This window comes from Anabrus simplex, chromosome 1, assembly GCF_040414725.1.
Source record: "Anabrus simplex isolate iqAnaSimp1 chromosome 1, ASM4041472v1, whole genome shotgun sequence".
Classification (NCBI taxonomy): Eukaryota; Metazoa; Arthropoda; class Insecta; order Orthoptera; family Tettigoniidae; genus Anabrus; species Anabrus simplex.
Window position 1 is genome coordinate 912410066 of NC_090265.1, and position 25282 is coordinate 912435347.

The 25282-nt window shown below is 39.3% G+C and overlaps 1 protein-coding gene and 1 non-coding gene across 2 annotated transcripts in view; one reads left to right on the forward strand and one right to left on the reverse strand.

Moving 5' to 3' along the window:
- LOC136857741 (cell division cycle 7-related protein kinase) overlaps positions 1–23412 on the forward strand; it is a 101350-nt gene extending 77938 nt beyond the window's left edge. Inside the window, exons 9-10 of the mRNA XM_067136631.2 lie at positions 7201–7350; positions 21536–23412. Coding sequence (XP_066992732.1) covers positions 7201–7350; positions 21536–21867 — 482 coding nt within the window. The 3' untranslated portion in view covers positions 21868–23412. The remainder of the gene's footprint in view (positions 1–7200; positions 7351–21535) is intronic.
- LOC136858909 (5.8S ribosomal RNA) lies at positions 19781–19935 on the reverse strand. The gene has a single exon (XR_010858689.2). It is a non-coding gene; the product is annotated as a 5.8S ribosomal RNA (ribosomal RNA).
- Positions 23413–25282: the final 1870 nt, after the last annotated feature.

The window sequence follows — 25282 nt, forward strand, 5'->3', positions numbered from 1 at the left end:
GGTTAAAGCAGTAGTTGAGGCTAAGAGGGAGGTACGCCTGCAAATGATGATGATCGTTCGGAAAATAAAAGGATATTCTTCACGTTGGCAGGTTTCCACACGTCGTGGGTGCAATGGACTGTGACTGCGCGCATATTCCCATTTATTGCCCTCTCGGTGACAACGGTGAACTTTCAGAAATCGGAAGATTTTTTTTTTTTTTTCAATTTGCTTAACGTCGCACCGGCACAGATAGGTCTTATGGCAACGATAGGGCAGGAAAGGCCTAGGGATTGGGAAGCGACCGTGGCCTTAAGGTAGGGCCTACCTGCCTGGTGTGAAAATGGGAAAATTTCGCTGTGGATGTAGGCCATCTGTATGAAGAAACCGCCATCAGTTTTAATTTTTCCCGCGTGTCCATGACTTTCTGCTTTGCTTCCGTCGTCGCTTTTAAGTCCTTCTTCAGAATCTTAACTTGCTTTTCACTCGAAGCATTGAATTCTTTCGCCACGACTTTCCATGAATTTCCTTTCTTATCCAGCATCTTTGTGTTTCTTACACCTTATATCCTTTGCATAGATGGTCATTATCTCTATTAACAAGCGTTTATCTTTTTCGCTTACGTTTTTCCCCCGTTTCCTATCGCACATAACCTTATCTATTTGGATTTCTTTAAAGAAGATACACGAACACAGCACTACTCCGCGAGTAATGAACGCTACTTTGTAGTAGTAACTAAAAGAGCAAATTGTACTTCAACTCTCCGACGTTACTTCCGGAGTAAATAACTCCCATAGTAATTTACTTCTGTAGTATGGACTTCTTTAGTAAACGCTACTTCCGTAGTAATTTACTCCAAGATGGTGCACGCCACCCTATGATACAGACAGCTTCCAGCTTGAATCCTCTTACTAATTTTAGTATCCAGTCGAGCATTCTCCATTAATTCACCCCCCAGGTATTTGAATGTCTCCACTACTTCCAGGGGCTTGTCTGCAAGTCTAATCTGATCTTTCCCTTCTTTCTCCCCTCTGGTCATAACGAGAGTTTTACTCTTTTCTTACATTTATTTTCAATCCACATTTTTTGATCCAACTGTTCTTGAACATTTGTCCTCTTCTCCCCAAATCACAATATCATCTGCTAATAACATGTTCATTTCTCTTCCTCCATATGCTGCTTTTCCTGTTCTCATGATGTCATCCATTACTATTGTAAACAGGATTGGCGATGGAACACTTCCCTGTCACAGCCCACTAGTGATTTTGAACCAACTTGTGTTTGCATGCAACTACAACATTCCTGGTACATTGCCATGATCATTTTTATTAATCCCTGTCCAATTCCTTTTTGCACCAGACTGTCCCAAACTTTACTCCTGAGGACACTGTCATATGCTGTTTCAATGTCAATGAATGTCATCACTAAGCCTCGGAAGTTCATGCCCTAAAAAACTAAGAAATATGCATGCAAATATGCTCTTAAAAACTTGAAAATATGCCAATAAATATGCACTATTAAAATGAAAAAATGGCAGTAGACAAGTCAGATTAGTATTGATAATAATATACTTACATTTATTCCTTGGAGGTTGAAGCAGAAATGGTCCCACTGTCAATGCTGAGTGATGAATTGCAGTTCACAACCATCACTTTGCACAAATTTTCAACTGAAAAACATAGTCTGTTGTCTCGCAAAACACTTTTGTAACGTGAAAAACATCCTTCCACATCACGAGATGTTATTGGGGGCATATTTAAATGATAACTGCTCCACAGAAAGAGGCAAGTCTCTTGGTGTGACAGACTGTTTTCTTTCGAGAATGTCTCGAATATCGCACAACTGCTTAGAACCAGAAATTTTGTAAGTTATATCATATACTTTTTCTTTCACTTTTTTTTTTTTTTGTCCTATACTACCAGATACAGAATTTAGATTGGATATAGTTTTTTCAAAAACAGTAAACATTTCCTTTAAGGGAGATCCTATAGCTTCCAGTGATGTTATGGCAGTTGGCAAAAAAGAAAAATGAGCATTTATAAAAACAAGATTCTCTTCTAACTCAATGTCTGACAGAATATTTTGCACTGTTTGTATTGATGCAGCTTCATTCTAGTTCAATGAATTAACAACCTCTTTGAATACTTCTATGTGCTCAGCTGCATCCAGCCATGTTCCCCATCGTGTTAACGCTGGCGCAGGAAGAAGTGGGATATTGGGTGCTATTGATCTAAACAATTTGACTCTTGGAGGAGATTTAACAAATATTTTCTTTGAACAGGTCACAAATCGATCTACCAATGGGAAAAAATTGCGTATTGTCTCAGCAATGCGATTAAGATCATGTGCCAAACAAGTTATACGAATTAAGTTAGGAAAAATGCCTTTCAGGACAAACCCTGAAAGGCATTTTTTTCTGTGAATTAGTTAATCTACAACTCGAAGTTGCTCTTATTTTCGGCATTTAAAGAACTTTTTAATGGACACTTTATATGCAAAACATAGTTTGGTCACAACCAGTTCACAACACTGTTACACAACTCAATGGACAGCCAGTTGACAGCTAAGCGCAAAACATGAGGGTGACATCGTAACTCCTTACCACATGACAAGTTGCGTCATCATGCACAACATTACTGCCATCATCAACTAGATGAAAAAAGCTGATTAAAAATACTGTAAAAACCATTAAACTGATTAAAATATGCCATATAGGCGCTAAAATATTAAAATATGATGCATTCATCAAAATCATGATAATATGCAGTTATATGCACCATAAAAGCTTGTTCAAATGACTGAAAATTCCATAATTTGTCCACATAATGTATAAGCATACATTTTTAACCTCTAAAAAAACCATGCAAATGCATGAACTTCCGAGCCCTAGTCATCACCATATCATTCCCGTACTCCCATTGCTTTTCCATTAGTTGTCTCATAATGAAAATGGGCTCTATTGTTGACCTTCCACTTCTGAAACCAAACTGCTTTTCCTGTATCTGATTTTCAACCCTCAACCTTATCCTACTTTCCAGTATCCTCTCCATTACCTTAGCAACATGGGATATCAGAGTTTTCCCCTGTAGTTCTTCAGTACTTATCGCCTTTCTTGAAAATTGGGATGATCCTTCCTTTTTGCCAATCCTCAGGGACCATCTTATTCTCCCAGATAATCCTGAGAACTCAATATGTCCACTGCAGGCCTACAGCTCCAGCTGAAATTCCAGCAGTTTTCTCATTCTTCATCTTTCTTACTGCCATTTCAATTTCATTCATTGTAATTTCTTTATCCAATTTCTTCATCAACTAATTACCTTTCCTGGTGGTCCGTTGAATGACTATCATTAGTTCCATGTTCAGTAACTTCTGAAAATACTCTCTCCATCTATTTCTTATTTCTTCTGGCTTTGTTAATATTATGCCACCTTCATCCCACAAATCTATTGTTTACTTGATCTCTCTTTTTGTTTCTTAAGATATCATACAATAATTTCTTGCTACCCTGCATAGCATCTCTCAATTTCTGTGTGAATAAGGCCCAGCTTTTCCTCTTTTCTTCCTCCACTACTTTCTTGGCCAAATTCTTTGCCTCCACATATTTTCTTCCACGTTCTTCAGTCTTGGATGTTTTTCATGTTTTCCATGCCATTTTCTTTTCCTTCACTTTAATCTTTACCCTATCATTCCACCAATGTGTGCCTGTCTCTTTGTCTTTCACATTTCCTGATGTTCTACCACGTACCTTTTCTGCACATCCAAGCAGTGCTTCCTTAAATCTTTTCCATTCATCTTCAACATTCCCTATTTCAGTCCTGGGAACCAAGGGTATTATTTCCCTTTGAAATTCTTCCTGTATGCTTTACTCCTTCAACTTCCATACTTCAATTCTTGTCTCTCTTCTTAATGGGGGTTTTTCAATCTTTTCTACCGGGCGAGTTGGCCATGCGGTTAGGGGCGCGCAGCTGTGAGCTCGCATCCGGTAGATAGTGGGTTTGAACCCCACTGTCGGCAGCCCTGAAGATGGTTTCCCATTTTCACACCAGGCAAATGCTGGGGCTTACCTTAATTAAGGCCATGGTCGCTTCCTTCCCATTCCTAGGCCTTTCCTCTCCCATCGTCGCCGCAAGACCTATGTGTGTCGGTGCGACGTAAAGCAAATAGCAATCTTTCCCACTTTCAGTATTCCTATCACAACTCTATGATCTCCACTAAAGGCTTCTTCAAGCATGGCTATAACATCTAAAAGGTTCTTCCGGTGTTCTTTCTTTATGATAATATAATCAGTCATGGTCTTTGTTAGTCTGTCTCCCCAACCATACCTTGTAATCTTCTGACTGTTCTTCTTCCTAAACCAGCTGTTTCCAACAGTCATTTGGTTCCTCATGTAAAAATCCACCAACAACTCGCCTTCTGGATTTACATTTCCATATCCAAAGGGCCCTACAACATCTTCCTTTCCTTGTCTTTCCATTCCAACTTGTGCATTTAGATCTCCCATCAATAGCACTTCTTATCTTCTATCTATCTCTCCACTTCCTCTAAAAAGTCCTCTAAATGTTCATTTATGCAACCTGTTTGTGGGGTCTACAACTGAAATAGATCTGTCATGTCATTTTCAAACTGGAGTCTCATCACCATCAACCTATTGCTGATGCATTTTGTAGATACCACATATTCTTGGATTTCTTTTCTAAGTATGATGGCCACTCCATTTTTTGCTTCAGGTCCTCCGCTGTAATACAGTCTGTATCCTTCTTTCAGAGTAATCTCTCCCGTACCCCTCTTCTTGGTCTCACACAGTCCAAGTATGGCTATATCTTTTTCTTTCATGAAGTCAACCAGTTCTTCTGTCTTTCCCGTCAGTGTCAGGACAATTACTGTCGGAATCTTGATGTAGTTTGGTGCTGGTTGCCCACTTCTCACAGTTCCCTCAGCAACTGTTCTAAAGAATCTACAAGATCCTAGTTACATCCTTCAATTATATTAAATTGTATTTTATATATAGATATATACATTTTTGCAACTGAAACAATTACAGACTGGATCATTAAGCTATTCACGGAGTTCCGTTGGCATTTGAAAGCACAGCGCCGGACATCGAATGTGTTGCGCTGATCTTCAGGAGCTAGCAATTTGCTTCAATTAAGCGACTCGTCTTCGACTTCTACACAATTCTGGGTTACTAAATTGTATTGTGACTTCGCGCCTGATAGTATATGCAGGCTGGCTCACTTAACTGTTCTCCGCTTCTCGTAAACATTTTGAGACAGTGCTGAACTTTGTGTGTGTTGTGCTACTATTCAGAAGATTGCGCCTTAAGTGACTGACCTTCTACTTCTTCTAGATTTTACGATTTAAAATCGCGCAATGCCTATCCCCATTATCTTATATTGCTTCTTCAACTGTTTCTGTTAAAGACTCATTCTTTAATTTCTTATTTACCTATGCATTGTTTTTGCATTTTATTCGGCTGATGATGACCCAGATTGGGGTCGAAACCGGTACCGCTCCAGCTTATAATTAAATAGGAATGTAACACCACATTTCTTATTTACTTATATTGAATAGGTTGAACTACGTTATTTGTTATTTCAATTTAATTGTTTTAACCCAAAGAGCTGTGCGTTGCTTTCAGCGGGAGACGCCCTAAACTTTTCCGAGGCACCATATTTGCTTTATTCATATAGGCAATTGTTAAGATGGGCTTGCCATACCCAAGGGTGTTTTATACCTACTGCCAGGTTCAAAATTAAGCCGCCCCTAACATGGAGACAGACGCCTTTTGTAGCCGCTCCTCTGGAGTACAGACGCTATAGGTTTGCCCCTTCTGCCGTCCCCACCGTATCAAAGTTCATCTTCTCTGCTATAGATGCCATTGAGGACTTCACCCATAACCCAGGGCAAGGGCCCTCCATATTTATGACCCCTGGAGAGAGGGTGTCCCAGTATTTTAAAGCCCCCAGGAATTGAGCTACCTGTTGGTCCATGGGTTGAAATACCCCTATCTGCCACCCGGGGACATGCTCTGTAGGGGTCAGGTTCCCCTGGTTACTTGAGGAAGTTAACCTCACCCACAAAGGCTGAGGTTATTTATTACTGTCTTATAAAAAAAAAGGATAGATGAACTTGGGTTTTCCTTGCATACAGTATCTGGAGTTTTTACTAAAGACTACCGTATTGGCCTGAATATAATACGGCCTCACGTATAAGATTGCCCTAAGTTTTTGGAAGGTATGGGAAAAATAAATGAATGTAATTACAACATATTTAACCTCTACTATAACTAAGATAATTTAATAAGCCCTATAGTAAATATTAGAACAAAATTTTGATTTTAATTTGCTAAATTGCCAGTATTGCACAATGGTAGTGCATCATTGTAAATATAGTCCTGAACACTGCATAATTTGTTTACACCTCCCCAATCTTGCCTTAAATTCAATGACTGAACTTTTAAATTGCATACCGCTTCCTATGCATTCATCCTAATAACTTTGTGATTTATTGTATAACCCTGGGTTTGTTTCTCCTGCACAACTACAGCAACAAGCCTATCAGTTTTTATTAATATACACTTTCCTCTCTTTGATCCTCTGAATACTTCTTTCCATCAACGTCATTTGTTACTCTCAGAAACACTAATTTTATTTTGCAGCCTGTACATTGTTAGTACATTTTGCCTTGCCTAAAATCCGCAGTTTGAAGTTTATATCATAATCTCTCTCTCCTTTATTTAAATGACAAATCCACTGTCATTTCCACATGAACTGCAATGATTAGAATAGTGACCAGAACTGAATGCATTATCACAGTGATGACAATCCAAGTAACAGTAGAGCACAAACCACAAATTGGAGAAAATCATGAAAGCTCAAGAAATTTTGGTTTATTTGTGACCTTGAGCTCAGCTGCATTGCACATAGTGACTTCCTGTCCCACAAGCCAGTCTGTTCGGGAATGATTCAAAAAGGCCGTCACAAAAATTTATATATGATCAAACCTTCGACCAGAACCTTCATTAGGTATTTTATCTGTGGAGCTTACTGTAAGTTATTCGTCAAGTAGGAGTCAGACAGAATCTTCGTTCAGATATTGAACTTGCTTCAGCCATTGCAGAAACGTAGTTTGCAGTTATTGATATTGCTTATCTTTGAGATTCATTCTGAAGATTGATAATTATGTTTCAGTTGTGTATTTTATGGAAATTTTCTGTTTTAGCGGTGGACATATGGGCAACAGGAGTCATAATGCTGTGCATTCTGAGTGGCTGCTACCCATTTTTCCGTTCGCCAGATGATGTTACTGCTCTGGCAGAGATCATGACTGTGTTTGGTACTGAAGATGTCAAGAAAATAGCTGTGAATCTTGGTAAGTTTTATTTGCTGAAACTAGTTTGTCAGAGTTGCTCTTGTATGTATTTTGAGCATTTAGCCTGAAGGCTGGCTAGATCTCCAATTGCTCTGCTATCAACTTTCATAGCCTAGGTGTCACTAAACAGGTGTACTAGGGACACGAGAAATACAGTAGTTTTCTATTGTTTTCCTCCCTGAGCAAGAATGTGCTACTACATATCGGTCTGCCACGTCCACTGAAATGCCCATACCTACTGACCCTACACCCTTTTACATCCTTCATAACAGGCACTGGCTGTAAAAGGAATAGCATTTCTAGCATTGTGCATACCTTAGTCATTTTCATATTCTCTGAAATTCTAGGAAATGTTGTGGAAATCAAACTTGTTTGGGAAGTTAGGGAATTTTAATTAATATGATTTTTTCTAATGCTCATGAGGAATGAACTATTTTTAAGTTCTTGTCACCATTTGTAAGATATAATACAGTGGAACCTCGATAATGTGTTCCTGGAAACTATGTTTTCCCGGATTATTAGTTCAAATTACGTGGTACCGCGAGCATCCTAATTAAATCATGTATAAATTCTGCATTATCCGTTCCTTGAAGAAACAATTTCGTGGATTAACTGTCCAGAATTTTCAGTCCCATCAATGATAAATCCTCGATCAAGCATTTTTCAATAAACTGTATCTCATGAAAGGATGGCTACAGCATACTTATGGATCTTGTTGTTAACGCCCCATCATTGCGATGCTTCGAGCAAGTACTGTACTGGAAAAGCGGTTGGCAATGAACTTACGGGACCATCTTAGCATCGCATTCAGGTGGTATTGTTTAAAGAATCCCTGGAAATCATAATGCAGAGAGGGGCCACAACAATTGGAAGGAGACTGAGCGCATTTCGACAGTTCTACTTGAAGACGGAACTAGTTTCATGAAATGTTCATAATTGTAAAACGTCCAGATTATGTCCAGGTTTAGATGTCTATATTTTTGCTTCTTTTTCTATTGTATCACCGAACAGGTTTTCGGCACTTCCCTCAGGGCTCTGTATAGTCACTGGGCTTTCAGGCAGAAGTTGAAACGATATTATCTTATATGATTATGTTATCAAGACCAGAACAGATGTCGCACCTTACATACAGTACATAGGCCATGGGAGATCTTGGGATTGCCTATTACTGTTTTGGTCCTGATATATAAGACTGGGAATTTTGTGTTCTTATGTTAAAAACCGCAGTCTTTTTTTTTTACACACGTTACATTAAAGTAAGTTTGTATCATTTACCACTCATACTGACTTGTGCAGCGAGCGCGCTTTCCATCTGAGCTCAAGGTCACGAATAACGTCATTTCTGAAGTTTTGATAATATTTTTTCTCTTTCCAATTTGATTGTGATTAGTGACGGGCAGAATTTAAAATGCATTTGAGAACTTTTGAGAATCGATACTTGCATTCAAAATCACATTTTCGAGTTCAACATAACCTTTAAAAATCGATGTAGGCCTAATTTACACTGTACAAGATTTTCAGAAACTGACTGTGAACAGTATACCGGTGACCAAATTATAATGGAAGATTAAGAAAAGAAGGGATTTTGCCATAATGTTGGGCGCTTTTGTATCTAATGTGTTTTATTTTATTAGATTAGAGAATTAAAAACTACTTGTGGCCAATTGTTGTTTGGTTTGGTGTTATTAGATTTCTTGAAGAGTTTGGCTGATCAAAATTACTGAACTGAAAGAAGTTTTCATGGGAAACTGACGAAGCTTCCTTGGTAAAATTTAATACAAAGTATTGAGATTTTAAACTCTCATAACGGTAATTAATGTTTGAAGCTGGTCTCGCAGTCTAACTTACCTGCCTCTCACTGGGAGAGCTCAGGTTTGATTTCTGGCCAGGACAGGCATTTGTACCTGGATATATAAGGGCTGGTTCCAGGTCCACTCAGCCTACATGATTAATTTTAATTCAGGAGCTATCGAATGGTGAGATGGCGACCCCATTCTAGAGAGCCAGGAATAACGGCTGAGAGGATTTGTCACACTGACCATGCGTTATCTCGTAATCTGCAGGCCTTCGGGCTAAGCAGCAGTCGCTTGGTAGGCGAAGGCTTATTGGGGCTGTAGATTGGTTTAGTTTAGGAGTGTTCGTAAGATTATAGTTATATATATTTCAAATTTGCGTTGTTTAGCCAAAATGCTGATGGTTTTCATTCATTCCCAGAGTTTCAGTTTTCCCGTGTTGTACGGATTTTTTTTTTGGTCTCTTTTTTTTGGTTCCTCCAAAAATGGAGAATCGAGGTTTCACTGTATTCTATATCGCCACTATGTTTCAATTTTGCGTTGGATGTGGGGGTAGAAGATACGTCACTTGTTTTTATTTAAATATCGGTAAGTAAGATTACTTACAAAGACAGGATATTATGAGGAGATTTAACTTCACAGCTTTTACATTCATGCAGGCAATAGACACGGTATTTTATATATGTAGCAATTCAAGAGCCGAACTGTCAGTTTCACCTATCATCGCCGGGCTGAGTGGCTCAGACGGTTAAGGCGCTGGCCTTCTAACCCCAACTTGGCAGGTTCGATCCTGGCTCAGTCCGGTGGTATTTGAAGTTGCTCAAATACGACAGCCCCGTGTCGGTAGATTTACTGGCACGTAAAAGAACTCCTGCGGGACTAAATTCCAGCACCTCGGCGTCTCCGAAGACCTTAAAAAGTAGTTAGTGGGACGTAAAGCAAATAACATTATTATTATTATCACCTATCATAAGTTTTACAATTGTGTTAACTTCTTGCCATTTTTGTGTAGGCTGATGGTGACATGGACAGATGTCGAAACCGGTCCCTTAATAAATTAAATATGTTGCTACATTGATTCGTGCAACAGTGTTATTGTATTGAAAAGGTGGAACATCTTTCTCTTTTTAGCATTGTATCATAAAGGTAATAATTCATTTAATCATATGACACGGTGCCGTTGTAAATTTTGTTTAAATAAATAATCATAATAATAATGTTATTGGCTTTACGTCCCACTAAGTACTTTTATGGTTTTTGGAGATGCCAAGGTGCCGAAATTTAGTCCCGCAGGAGATCTTTTACGTGCCAGTAAATCTACCAACATGAGGGTGACGTATTTGAGCACCTTCAAATACCACCGGACTGAGCCGGGATCGAACCTGCCAAGTTGGGGTCAGAAGGCCAGTGCCTCAATCATCTGAGCCACTCAGCCTGGCTAAAGAAATAAATTCAAGAGAATATACAGTATTGTTCCGTGAAAGCAAGAACCTAAGTGTCATGCATTTTTGTTTCATGAAAGTTAAGAGCATGCAATTTGGTGATTGTATTTAGTTAGTGTAAACATATTGCTGAGCTTATTAAACTTTATAAATAAAAAATGCCTACTTGCTTCGTTCCAGGCTGTATGTCTGGCTACAAAACTTCTAAAGGTGAATACTTCTCAAACCATGTAAATATGAAGTATAATTTTCAAAATGGGAAAAGGCAATTCCCAGAGAAGACAAAAATCTCTTTCTTAAGTGTTACATGTGCAATTCAATTTTTTGTTGAATTATTTGTTAACCTTTTAAGTGGTGGGTTACCAGTTGACTGTTTGGTACCTCAGTGCTGAGTTTTTTCATTCGTATGTAAAAAAAATTTGTAGTAGCCTCAATTTTTAACTTATGAGTGGGGTGATTAGCTTAAAATGTTTATAAATGTTGGTTGTTTATAAATCTAAATGCAAATGGAAAATCCTACACTTATGTTCAATATTATTTTGAGAGAAAATAAAATTACACTTATGTGCCCATGCATGCATTATATTTATACAAAGTAAAGAGCCCAAAATAATATTATTTCCTAAAATCTGTAGGCAACTAATACATGTAACTTCTTAGAAGTATATAAGTTGATATTTTAAAATACTTTCCAAACCTGGAATGTGGTGATAGTTAAATGTTTTCTACTGGTTGTTTGTGATGCCGATTTGTTCAGCTATCTGCACCAACTCCACTGGCACTAAAGTTTCTAAAAAATCAATGATTTTCGGGTTGCCATCAAACACTACTTGGCCCTCAGAGCCTGTCACAGTTACCTGAAACTCTGGTGAAGAAAAGTATTCCATCCGCCACGAAATTAGCGATAAAATAGCTTTTGTACTAACCGTGTTTTTCTTCTTTTGTTTAGAAGGAGGCTCTGTTTCTCTCTCACATACAATATTTTCGGCACTCTCACTTTCAAAATTGCTTAACAATTCCTTAAAAATGAAAGATTCTGTGATCCGAAATAACATCGCTGCAAGAGCAAATAAATTGTTGTTCCGCCATGTTTGTTTACATTACAGATGAACTCCACAGACGTCTACAAAAAGCTCTGTAAGTTACTTCCCGAAGCTATAATCTCTGATCAGTTCGTTCTACATAATGCCCAACAGGTGGCAGAACATGTTAGAGATCAAATTCGCACTCGAAAGTGAACCGGTAAACTAAAAAGAAATTAAAATTCTCGCCCACCGTCTATAGACGGGCGTAGCACTGGTGGACCGGCCGCGTCAGCCCGTCTATAGGCGGGCGTAGCACTCATCGGGTTAAATCAGACTCATTGGTAGTACAAGGCGAACGGATAGAAATACTGTACCTAGAGATAGATGGAAACTGAAAACTGGTACTGTCCCTCATATATTCCCCAATTTGGCGCAATATCTCAAAACAATTAAATGTAAAATCATCCCGTACAAGATAGGCTTCGAAGACAGTTCAAGAGACAGGCCTCACCGTGAATTAAATTTCAATGTTTCTTCTGAGAGTGGTAAAAGAAATGAAGTACAGTAGAAGCCCGCTATAGCAAGTACGGCATATAACGAGAAACCAGGTATACCGACAATATTTTGCTGCCACTTCAAAATTCCTATATTAAACTGTGTATTATCCTTTGGTTATAGCGAGAGCCCTATCACTGACGCATCCATTATTACGAGCGATTAAGCGCGCAATTTTTTCCGTTATCGATATTCATGCACCCCAGTGATTATGTTGTATGCAATCGATTATCTTCGGTATCGTTTCCTCGTTTCTCTCGTCGACATTGGAGTCTGTTAGTAATACCCGTCGACTGCTGTTCCATAAAGTAAATTGGAAATGAAGGAGAACATATTATCGTAATAAATGTGTAAATAATGTGTCCGATAACAGTTATTAACTTGTTAAAAGAAAGGCATACTAAACGATCGCTTAATTTTAATGCTAAATACTGCAATTAAGTACACATGGGATACACCTCGAGATATGGCAGAGTGCTTAATTGATTTCACAGGTTAGTGTATATTTTCTCTCGTCTGGTTAAATTATGGAAAGGTTAATATCATGTAAATTTATACCGAGAAGGTTACCATTTCTCTACTGGCGCTTGAAGTATGTTTTCATCATATGTATAGTACGGTTAAGTTACGATGTTTGAATAAGGAAACTGAACAATTTGTCACAAAGTGCGATCGATCATGTTTGGTATGGTATAGTTTTCTCACTATGTGCATTTGCGAGCTCTCTCTTCGACATTTGAAGGCGATGTTGGAGTCGATTACTGTAGTATTACCCAACGACTGCTATTCTCTAAGGAAAATTCAAAGTGAAAGAGGATAACAAGTTTTCAAAATAAATGCATAAATAACGTGGCCGTTAGCAGTTGTTAACTTGTTCAAAATAACGGCTGAAGTAAACGATCTCTTAATTTTAATGTTATATACTGAAATTAAGTAAGAATGTGATACACCTCAAGAAATGGCTGAATACATCACTGATTTCAGAGGATAGTTCATATTTTCTCGCGTCTAGTTAAATTTCGGAAAGGTATTCACATGTAAATTTTAGCGAGGATAACTCTTTTCTCTACATGCGTTTCAGTTATGTTTTCATGACACATACAGTATACGTTTAGGTTAGGTGACGCCATTTGAAGAAGAAAACTCTGGAGTGATACCATATTTCTCCGAATCCAAGACTATGTTTTTTTCCTCGGAATCTCGTGCGATAAATCAAGGGTCGTCTTGCATTCACGGCCTAACAGTAATGAATATACCATTGGCAACTCTCGCGGTAACCACGCTGCTTCTTTTCACATGCGCACGCACACACAAAATTTGTTGACAAACGACCGACTCTTTATTATACATCACTAGCCGTGAAAACCGGTTGTACGTTATTGGATCTTGCGAAGTATTGAAAAAGCCTCTACAAAAACTTTTCTCAAATCTGCAGAATGACATCAAAACATGCGAGTCTTGAAATTCTTAGAAAGGCCACAGCTACTCAGTGGCAGAGTTATAATGCATCTACTGTACCTGACTCTTAGTAAAATTAAATTTTACAGATAACAAGAATATTTTCGTGATGGATAGTCGTAAAGATACGTGGAACAGGTATTGCCGGCAAATTTTCAACGGCTTCTTGTCGATATTATGAGCCAATTTTAAGTCGATGGTTATTAAACACTCGGAAATATAGAATAATTGTCCAGCCACAAGAAAATATGGCATAGGCCTAACGAAAGCCAATATTTGGCGTCAGTGTGATGACAAAGATACAAAAAATGCACTCAGTGGTCCGCAACAAGAACGCTTTAAAGAAGTCGAAAATGAAATTGTGAGGTATCAGTATGTGCACGAAAAATGCAAAGATGGAAAGGCCATACTGTGGCGCAATAAACTCGTTAGTTGACCTTCAACGTCTGCAGTTAGGCCTATACATCGCTAGCCGCTGAAGTTGGCCGAACCCGGCAAGCGAGACATGCGTGTAGCGGTAGCTGGTTATATCTGACGCTCAGTAAAAGTACCGTAACAGTTTTGTAGACAGCAAGAATATTTCCCTGACGGATCGCCGTATTGTAGAGATGCATGGAATAGGTATTGCCGGCAAATTTTCAGCGGGTTCTCTTCGGTATCATGATGCCAATTTTAAGTTAATGGTCATTTAACCCGCGGAAATAGAGAATAATTTTGCACCTGCAAAAAATGCGGCATAATGAAAGCCAATGTTCGGCGTTTAAAATAGTATTAAAATGTGTACTGTACAACAAAGGCATTCATATGATTTTATAAAGAACTTTTTGAGCCCGATTTAAATTTTTGAAGGAAAATGTGGTGATCATCTTGGATTCGGAGAAATATGGAACTGTAATTTTTTCAGAATGAAATTAAACATACTCTTTCACGTAGTATCGCATTTTGAAAAATAAAAAAACAGGTAAGTCGTAGTGTGGATATCATCCGCGGAAACGCAGGTTTTGAACAAACTGATCGCCGTTTCATACCGATTTTAATGTGTATGGGGAGTTTTTCAATTTTTATATAAAAATCGGTTATAATGACAATCCTCTATAGGGAGTAAATTTTGCGCTGTTGTGAATTCTCGCTATAACGGACTTCTACTGTAGGTTTAGGCACAACTAAAAGACAGTAAGTTGAAATTACTGAAGAGACAGGAACGCAATTTAATGGCAATCCGTAATAAAATTGAAAATAGCTAATGCTAAGATTTTTTGCTAGAAAAACAATAGGAAATTCCATATCAACACAGTCTAATTATTTGATTGAGCTGACATAAGCAGAAAGCAAAAGGTGATCATCGACACCACACTCAATAACTGTCAACTAAGAAACATGAGAGGGGTGATATATGACAAAATATAATTTTTTTGGGGGGCAAAATTTGGTCATTGGGGTCTTTAGAGGTTCTGGGGGTTATATTTAGACATTAACTTTGTTTGATTTCTGTTTAGTTTGATCTTAAGGAGCAACACACTACATACCTGTAAAAAATAGTATTTTTAGATTATTTTTAGATGGGGGTTTTAGGTTTTTTTTTGGAATGTATCATATATGATACGTCCAGGACTATACAGTTATATGGTGCTCTCACCTGTAGTTGGCAGTAGGAAACAACACAAAAACTGAACATAAGATGCAGAATATATCAAGTAGGCTATGATACAACAGGTCACCACAAGTTACACAAATTGTCTAAGGCAGAAAAGATAAAATACCTGATGTATCATTATGATACATGGGGTCGCCAGAGGTTATATTTCAATATTTCAGGTTTATATTGTACCCGTAAAAATGTGTTCATATCTTTAAGGCGCTTGATATTAAATTAACGAGCATGATTCTTAACCCAGGGAGTGGCTTTATCATTGGAGCTGGTACAGAGAGAGGTATAGTTATCAATTTTAGAGATTCTTTTGATAAATTGAGTTTATTGATCATCAAAAGCAAGTTCATATCACCTTCGTACAGCAGCGTGGAAGTGTCGTGGCTGGTTGGTACTTCCAAGTCCTGGGATGGTGCTGGACATCGACTGGGCAGGGACCACACCTGCTCGGATGAGGAGTTCTGGAATGTCTCGAGGTTCTGGAAATGTCTCGACGTTCCGGAAATGTCTCGACGTTCTGGAAGTCTCGACGTTGGTATTATAAATTTACTCATTCGGGAAAAATATTTTAGGTTCCCTATGGGAATCAACATCTACATCGTTCTGGAATGTCCCGACGTTCTGGAATGTCTCGAAGATTGGCACACGTTCCTGGGTTCGATTCGAGACGTAATTCACACTTGAATTTCCTACACGGCACTCCACACATTCATGGCACTGTTTGAACAGATATGACCTTTTAATTATGGTTACTGCACTCTAGATATTAAATCAAAACGTTCTGGAATAATCACTCGAAGAACAAGTACTGGTAGAAATGCAAGTTCATAATGCAAGCTCACTGTAAGTCAGAATGTTTTAGAGGATTACTGTCACTGCAGTCCTAAATGCATAGTTCTGAAGATTTAAAACATATTGGCAATGAACTGAATAAGTAGCACTCAGAAACTGTCCTGTTCCGTCAATAGGCGAAGTGAATAGCCATTAAAGAAAATAATATTTGAAAGAAAAGTCTGACTTCATAAATTATGGATCACTCAAAATACTGGAAAGTTCTAGGCTTTCTGGGAACGCGATATGCGTATTCTGAATTGTCACAGTCTTTAAGAATCAAAACATAAGTCCCTGTGCAGCACTTGGAAAGTATTGCGTATTTCACAATTAGACGTAATGTTGAACGTCCCCTAAGTTTCATAGTCTTTAAAAGGCGTAAATTCAATGAGGCACTCGAGAAAACAAGTCATATCGTTCACACGAAAGTTTATGTAGGTACGGCACAAGTTCATCTTACACGCTCGGAAAATTTCAATGTTCCAGAAATTGATTCAAAAAATACAAGTTTGAATAAGTTCGAAACGTAAGTTCAATGCGGTACACAACACTTGTGAAAATTCAAAGTCCTTTCAATCATCATCGAATAAGTAAGTTCCTATGTGGCACTTAAAAAAAAAACAAAGTTCCAATGTGTAGAAATAACAAAGTTCCGATATGTCAAAAATATTAAAGTCCCAACACGACACTCGAAGAAAATAAAGTTCCGATGACAATGTTCCAATATGTCACCTTAAGAAAATAATAAAGTCTTATCGCGACACTTGGCGAAAATAACAAAGTTCCAATGAAACGCTTCCGAAAAAATAACGAAGTTCCTATATGGCACTTTAAGAAAATATCAAAGTCCAATCATGACACACAAAAAATAACAAAGTTCCAATGTGTCAATGTGACAAAGTTCCAATACAATGCTCGCAGAAAATAACAAAGTCCCATTCAGGCACTTCAAGAATATGATAAAGTCCCGATACAACAGTTTTAAGTTAACACTCGGAAATGTAGAATAATTGTGCAGCCACAAGAAAATACGACATAGGCCTAACTAAAGCCAATATTTGACGTTAGCGTGAAGACAAAGATAGCTGAAAAATGCGTACTGTACAAAAAATGCATTCAGTGGTCCGCAACAAGGGTGCTTTAAGGAAGTCGAAGATGAAATTGTGAGGCATGTGCACGAAAATCCCAAGGGCAGAATGGCCATACCGTTGAACAATAAACTTCTTCGTTGACCTTCATCGACCGCGATTAGGCATATACTGTACATCGCCTGCCGAAGTCGGCCGAACCTGGCAAGCGAGACGTGCGTGTAGCGGTAGCCAGTTATATCTGACGCTGAGTAAAAGTAATAGTTTTATAGACAGAAAGAATGATTTCCTGATGGATCGTCGTATTGTAGAGACGCATATCGTAGGTATTGCCGGCAAATTTTCAACGGGTTCTCTTCGGTATTATGATGCCCATTTTAAGTTAGTGGTCATTAAATCCGCGGAAATAAAGAATAATTGTACAGCCGCCAAACCCCCCCCCCCCCCCGGCATAACGAAAGCCAATGTTCGGTATCTAAAAATGCGTACTGTACAACAAAGGCTTCATATGATTTTACAACGCACTTTTTGAGCCTGATTTAATTTTTGTGAAGGAAAAAGTGGGATTCATCTTGGATTCGGAGAAATACTGTACTAGAATTTTTTCAGAATGAAATTAAAGACATGCTTCCACGAAAAATAACAAACAAGTGATACATAGTGTGGATATCATCCGCGGAAACACAAGTTTTGAACAAACTAATTGCCGTTTCATACCGATTTTAATGTGTATGGGATTTTTTCCGACTTTCATACAAAAATTGGGTATAACGTCAATCCGCTATAGCAAGTAAATTTTTCGCTGTTACGAATTCTCGCTATAACGGACTTCTACTGTACACACATACAGGCAGACAAAAGTTGTATTGAACCTGTTTTTGACTTTTGTGTACCTAATCCAAGGTAAATATGAAGTATGGCAACAAGATTTGAAGTTACAAGTAATAAACTTCATTCCGGTTCCGTATTGACTTTGAATATCTAAGACAAAATTCTAAAAAAATTCAATTATATTAGGTCCACCTATTCAGTGCATTTCTTCCATTTATTAAATGGTCTATTTGAAAGTTATATAGTAGTTTAAAATACCTTGGACATGTTTCGACCTGACTTAGAGGTCATTGTCAGCAAAATACCAAAGAAGAAAGACAAACGACATAAAACAGTGATACATAAAAATCCGACATAAAACACAGTCAACAAATGCAATGGGAGTTTACGTTAAAATGTACATGGTGTCACTATTAAAAATGTATTCGACAAGTACAATGGAAAACTGTTAAAAATGTACATGGATAAACTTGGTCAAAATAAATTGATAGCGTGGGTTCAAGCGTATTTACATAGCTGGAGGACATATTTAAGAACTAGTGAAGACAGTTGGATGTTATTCTCATCTGTCATATTCTGGAAAACGGAGTGAAGTTTATAAAAGATCCGTTATAATGCATCACAAAGAACACTAGTAAAGCCAGGATCTGAAAGCGGAAAATAAAAAGCCGCGTGTGAGAACGAAAAATTTAAGTAGAGGTTAAAGATAGTATTAGGAATCGCAAAATATTACTCACGCCCTCTTTCCTCCAGTCCTATGCTTGTGTAGATCAGGTTGGGTCGGTGTTGACCTCCGCAGCGACTGGCAGCCGTTCTGATGTTGCGCTGAGTGGGGGAAATGGCAGATGGGGGAAGGGAGAGTGAGTGGAAGTATCGGAGGACGGACCAGTAATGCGTGTTGTGATAGATTTTATTGAGGTTTGCATAAAACCTTTTTCGATTATTGTGTCAAGCGCGCCCACACACACACACACACACACACACACACACACACACGCACGCACACACACACACACACAGAGTAGTTAAGACTCACAACATTGTAAATGGAATGAAGTACTGAATGAAGGAAACAATGTGCCTAATTGTTTTATTACTGCAGATGTTCAGTATGCCTCCCCTACTTTGAAGCACAGTTCCCAACAGTATAGTTATGATATTTGGACTCTGTTCAGGATGTATGTCGTGCATTACCTCAGTCTCCCACTTCCCTTCCCTTCCCTTCCCTTCCCTTCCCTTCCCTTCCCTTCCCTGCCATGCACAGCAACAAGCAGCAGCTGGCTGGACTTGAACTCGCCGCAGGTTCCCGGGATAAGTGGACCCTCCCAAACACCACATTTCTCGGCAGGGTGAACCTGCGAGATTCGGTGCTGGGCTCTTCCCTGTTCGCTCGCCGCTACTAAGGAAATCCTTGTTAGTTTCTTTTCCTCCGCTTAATAATATGCTTAAATTCAGCGGGTAGTCTCGCCTGCTCTGAGGTCGTGTTTGGTTTGTGCGTGTCGCACAAAATGTTCGGTCGCTGCACACACAGCACACACTTTCGAGCTTGGTCGCGGAGCAAGGGCGGCGCACCGGTGCCAGCAGACACAAAGACGCTGCGCGGACCAACCCTCCCGTCTCACACACTCTCAGTGGTGGTGTCGACCGGTCCAGCTCCACCGGGGTGAAGCTCTTTTCAGAAGACGCGGCGGCGGCCGTGGCCGCACGAACCGCGACGCTCCCACCCTCCGAATGCAATGTCGCGTTCAGTTTTAGCAACCGACCCTCAGCCAGGCGTGGTCCAGGAACGGAATCCATGGACCGCAAAGTGCGTTCGAAATGTCGATGTTCATGTATCCTGCAGTTCACATGTCGACGTGCAATTTGCTGCGTTCTTCATCGACCCACGAGCCGAGTGATCCACCGTTCAGGGTTGTTTTTTTCATTTTTCGATCGTTCTCTCCACGGTGAGTGGAGGAGAAGCAATCATTTTCATGGGTTTCTCGTCACAGAGCTAAGAAGTGTTTCGAGCATGGGCGTGGCGTTCATTTAAAACCTTCCCGCCGGGCCGAAGCCGCGACGGGTACACTGAGCGAGGAGGTAGGTACCCAATGCCGAACGTCTGCGTCGTGGGAGACGCGGACCGCGACACTCCCCTTGTCGGCGACGGCCGGGGCCGCCGCGTACACAGTACGAACAGGACTCGCCTGAGCTCGCAACAGCGGGCTCGGCAGGAGTCTCGCTCCTTGAGGGAGCCTCGCCGGAAGAGAACACCGCGCGGGGCCGTCCGACTCGTCCTTCTCGAAATGTTTTTTGTTAAAAACAATTTCGGTAATGATCCTTCTGCAGGTTCACCTACGGAAACCTTGTTACGACTTCTACTTCCTCTAAATAATCAAGTTTGGTCATCTTTCCAGACACATCGGAAACTGCACGAAGCAGATCCCGCGCACCGGTCCGAAGACCTCACTAAATCATTCAATCGGTAGTAGCGACGGGCGGTGTGTACAAAGGGCAGGGACGGAATCAATGCGAGCTTATGACTCGCGCTTACTGGGAATTCCTCGTTCATGGGGAACAATTGCAAGCCCCAATCCCTAGCACGAAGGAGGTTCAACGGGTTGCCCGGTCCTTTCGGACTAGGAGGACACGCTGATTCCTTCAGTGTAGTGCGCGTGCGGCCCAGAACATCTAAGGGCATCACGGATAGCAAATACGACAAATTCGTCAATTTGAATTGCGCGACCAGAAGTAGCAAAGTAACCTCAATTTCTCGAAAAGATAAATTCTCTCTGCCAATCTAATTGCACCATCGTTCTTAACAAAACACGAAGAACATCCCCAATTTTTTTGGTTGGTATAGTTATGATCCTGCCTGCTGTCATTTCTTGATGGATACAGTACTTTTGCATCCATCTCTTGGCACAGGCCAGAGTAAAGTGTAACTTCCACCGCAGTCCTAGTCAACATCCATGGCTGTGACAATATGGAAGTTGCTGGGGTATGGGTAGTGCTGAGTAATGACGTTCAGAGCATGACTGGTGCATCTGAGTGTTATGAAAGGTGCTGCTCATAGGGTCAGTCGTGCTGCAATAGTACTTTCTGACCCAGTGAGAAAAGCAATGGCAAACTACCTCACTCCTCATCTTGCCTAGTATGCCTCATTTTGGTGCTGCCATTGGTTTTTGGAGTTTTCCTTATAACTGCATAACCTTTGGTGATGCTATTTGAGGATCCAACCAGCCTCTGGGCTGATGACCTAACAGACAGACAGTTATGATACTCCCTGCATAGTTACCATTATGGGCAGCTAAAATTGATGCAGTAACCCTTGTTTACAGCTGAACTTTTTTGATTTGATTTTATACCATTGTCAGTCTGGCAGTTTGCAAATTTTTTTTTTTTTTAAGTCTATTATTAATGTCCCGGGATTCCTCTGTTGCAGTTTATATTACAACTTACATCTTTCTTGTAATTGTTAAGCTTTGTTTAAATTTCTTTTTGCTAAATCAAGTTATCTTTTGTTGTTGTGTAGGTCGCTCTGTGTTATGTAGTCAACATAGAGTTGCCTTGGACCTAAGAAAGTTGTGTGAGAGATTACGGCGTTTGCGGAAGGAGCGAAAACTCCAGCAAACTTCTGGTGTTCCTGTTCCCGTCCGTGCTCTACCTGTGTGCCCGGACTGTGAGAATCCAGTTGAAAAAGATGATGGGTGCCTTTGTCGTAAACCGGGTTCAGCTCCTAGTGTTCTGAGAGGAGAGTTTCCAGAGTCGGCTTATGATCTGTTGGAGCGCCTGCTTGATCTGAATCCTGAAACTCGTATTACTGCAGCTGAAGCTTTAGAACATCCCTTCATCGTAGGCAGTTAATTAGCTAATTTTAAATTTCTTTGATTTTATCAAATGTGTTACAATTTTATCTTCATGTACAAGTCATACTGAATCGTTTTCAAGCATGTCAGTTTTTTTACGCTTACCGATCCATTGTAAAACCCATTTCAGTCATGTGTGTGCCACTTTTTAATTTAATAGCTTGTCCTCTTGCTTCTAAAACCTCTTTCTCTTTTCAGATGAGATAAGAGAGCTTGAGCTTCTGAAGAGCATTTTCTGACTAGGGGAATTTATTTCCATAACATTACATGACAAATATTTAGAATTTCAGGGACAGTATGTACTGATAATTTTTAAACCCGTGGTTTCATTGTCATTCCCCAAAGAAGAAAGTTGTTTTAGAGGTAAGCTTTTCATATCCATTTCATTATATTATCAACTCATTAGTCATTACACAATGAGAAATGAGATCCAGGAGGATGAACATCAGTATTCTGCAGTTTAGTCAGATAAATAAGTCTTGACTTGGGCATAATTTAGAACCTCAGTACCTCTGTGCACCATTATCTTTAAATCAACATTTCTCTGTAATGAAGGCTTAATATATTTTTCCTATTTGTGTAATGTGTGGCTTTCTTTCTCTATGTACACTTCCATTTCTGTAATCTACATTATTTTATCTGCTAATAGAAATACCATTTTTTATCTTGTCATTGAATTGCAAAATCAGGCTATGAGACTTGCTGCATCTATCATATTCTGGTGTGCATTGCAGATACAATGTCCTAGTCATGAACAGAGTCTATTTAGTTTTTCCTTTGAGTTTTCCTTCATCTCAACTACATCTGTTCATCTGTTTTCTTTGTAGTGCAGGTTTCTGGCAGAGTGACTGGACGGACAACAGTTTTATGAATTTTCCCACAGTCAGCATTTAAGGATGCATTAATACTAGAGACTTACAACATGTCGGTAGATGTAATGGCATGTTTGAGAATCTCTCAGGATGCAAACTTTTGACATTCCAGACCTTTGAAGAATGTTAGTTATGAAAATTGTATAAATGCATCATCCTTATAATCATCATTTGAGCATGTCATTGCTATGTTTTCCAGTCTGTGTGGAGTATTAGTAGATAGTGAACATTTTTGTTGGTGCGTACAGGAAGGGATGCTTTCAAAATTGCTTTAGCTAGATTTTAACTGAAGATTTTAAACTATTTAACTATAGGTTATATCTCTTCGAGCAGTAATAATCTGCACTTAAGATTTTCATGTGTTTAAATGTTCAAAACTTATAAAGGTGAAACTCTGTGGTCTAAATTACAAAATATTTTAATATTGGTAAAAAAAAGTGAATTAAAAGCTTCTTCAGAGTGACAGGTCAGTCTGAAAACAGGCAGCAACAAAAAGGAGACAGGACAAACATCAAAACAAAGGACAAGGACAAACTATGCCACTTCATCTATGTGGACTCCTCATTAACCCAGTTCATGTAATCAATTTCTTCTTTGTTCCCTTGTATATGTTCCTCTCCTTATACCCAGCACTAACTTTGATTTTATTTTGCCATAAATATAATTGGATTTTTAAGGAAATTTTGTCCTTTTATTATCCTCTAGAGACCCAAGGTCAAATTTGTTTCATGAAATATGATTCCCTGAATTAATTTTACTCTTTTAGGCTTGAAAATGGTACCTTTACCTGAAAAATTTTTTTTTGGGTTTCCATAGTGTCAGGAGGGGATGTATCATATATGATACAGTGGGTCTGTATCAAGAACAAACATTTATTGTAAGAAAATATATTTACATGATAATACAGGTTAAAATAAGCTCTTTCGTAGCCTTTTACTTGTTAGAACTATCAGACAATGAAAGAATGAATTTTAGGGTTGATTTTCCATACCCATACAACAGACAATTCCCTCATGTGGTATGGAAATCACGGAAGCAGTTCCTTTGGGAAGTGAAACATAGAAACACGTTACAGTCTATGCATCTGACATATGTTAGTGCAGAACATCCGGGAGCTCTACACCTTGATCTTGACTTCTGTTGAGTCATCATTTCTGGTAAATGCATGGCATTTCTTGACCTTTTTGCCAATGGTGGAAGTGGCTGTGTTGGGGTTCGTTTTCTTTGTTCTTCTCTTACTACTTCGTCTTCACTTGCACTTTCTACACTTTTCCTAGTGACATGAGAGTAGATGAGATGCTCTGCAATACATAACTTGAATGAGAAATAGGTTAGAATGTCTTTCCTTAGCCACTTATTTTGCATAGCAGCCATTCGATACTCGATCCAAGCGGCTGCCAACACAAAATCGAAAAAATGGTGTATTGTTCTAATTGTCCACTTGTTAGTCCTGTTTCTCATAGCATATCTGCTGAGGATTCTGTCCAAGAGATCAACACCTCCCATGTTGTTGTTGTACATTTTGACTAGGAATGGTCGAGGAATACGTATGTACTGACCATCTTTCTTTGACCAACGCCTGCAGTCTTCAATGGGAGCAACACCGTAGTCAGTTGAAATTAAATGAATGGGGCGATTATCATACCATTTTACTATAACCATCTTTTCATCTGCTCTTACAACTTGGTCACTTGCACCTCTCCCTTCGCGCTTCATATCACCATCTCGTTTCAGTGTCACAGATTTTGGAATCCTGTTTACCATGATTGTACCACAAGCTAAAATGGACCTGTGGGTAAACAACGCATCGAAGAGAGTCACAGATGAAAAATATCTGTCCATAAAAAGGGTTGAACCAGAAGGAAGAGAGTCCGAGAGTTTAAGTACAACCCTTCCTCCAATGTCCATTTTCTCTGGGAGCGGAACCTTTTCCGACACAATTTCCCTTCCACCTCCTTCGTACAAGATAAAATCTAAAGGAAGGCCACTGGTACTTGTCATAACAAAGTTCTTTAACCCAACAGGTTGGGGTTTTCCTTTCACATACTGTTTCATCTTCACTTGGCCATGAAACGGTATCATTTGTTCGTCTACAGACACCTTCTCAGGACGAGGATGTTGCAAACAAGTATTTCTTATTCGCGTCAACATCGGTCGCACCTTCCAAAATCTATCGGCACTCTTAACTTCCTCACTGGTAGCCTGATCGTCAACAACTTTGATATTGCTTCTAATTGTATAGAACTTATTCCTACTGATATTGTCTGCAATGAGTGGGTATCTGGTCTTTTGTTCCCAGCACATCCTTAATTTTGGAAAACCTAATAAAGATGCAACAATGCTGGCACCCCAATAAATCTTCATGTCATGTCCAGTTACCTCCAAAGATTTTCCTGTCTGCAGCACGTATCTTCTGTTGGTGAATTCAGACATTTCTTCAAAAAAGTCATCTTGGAGGTAGTTCTCAAAATATTGATGTGGCTTCTTAACCTCAAAATCAACAGTTGAATCAGTACCTGGGGCATGATGAGATGGCCCCAG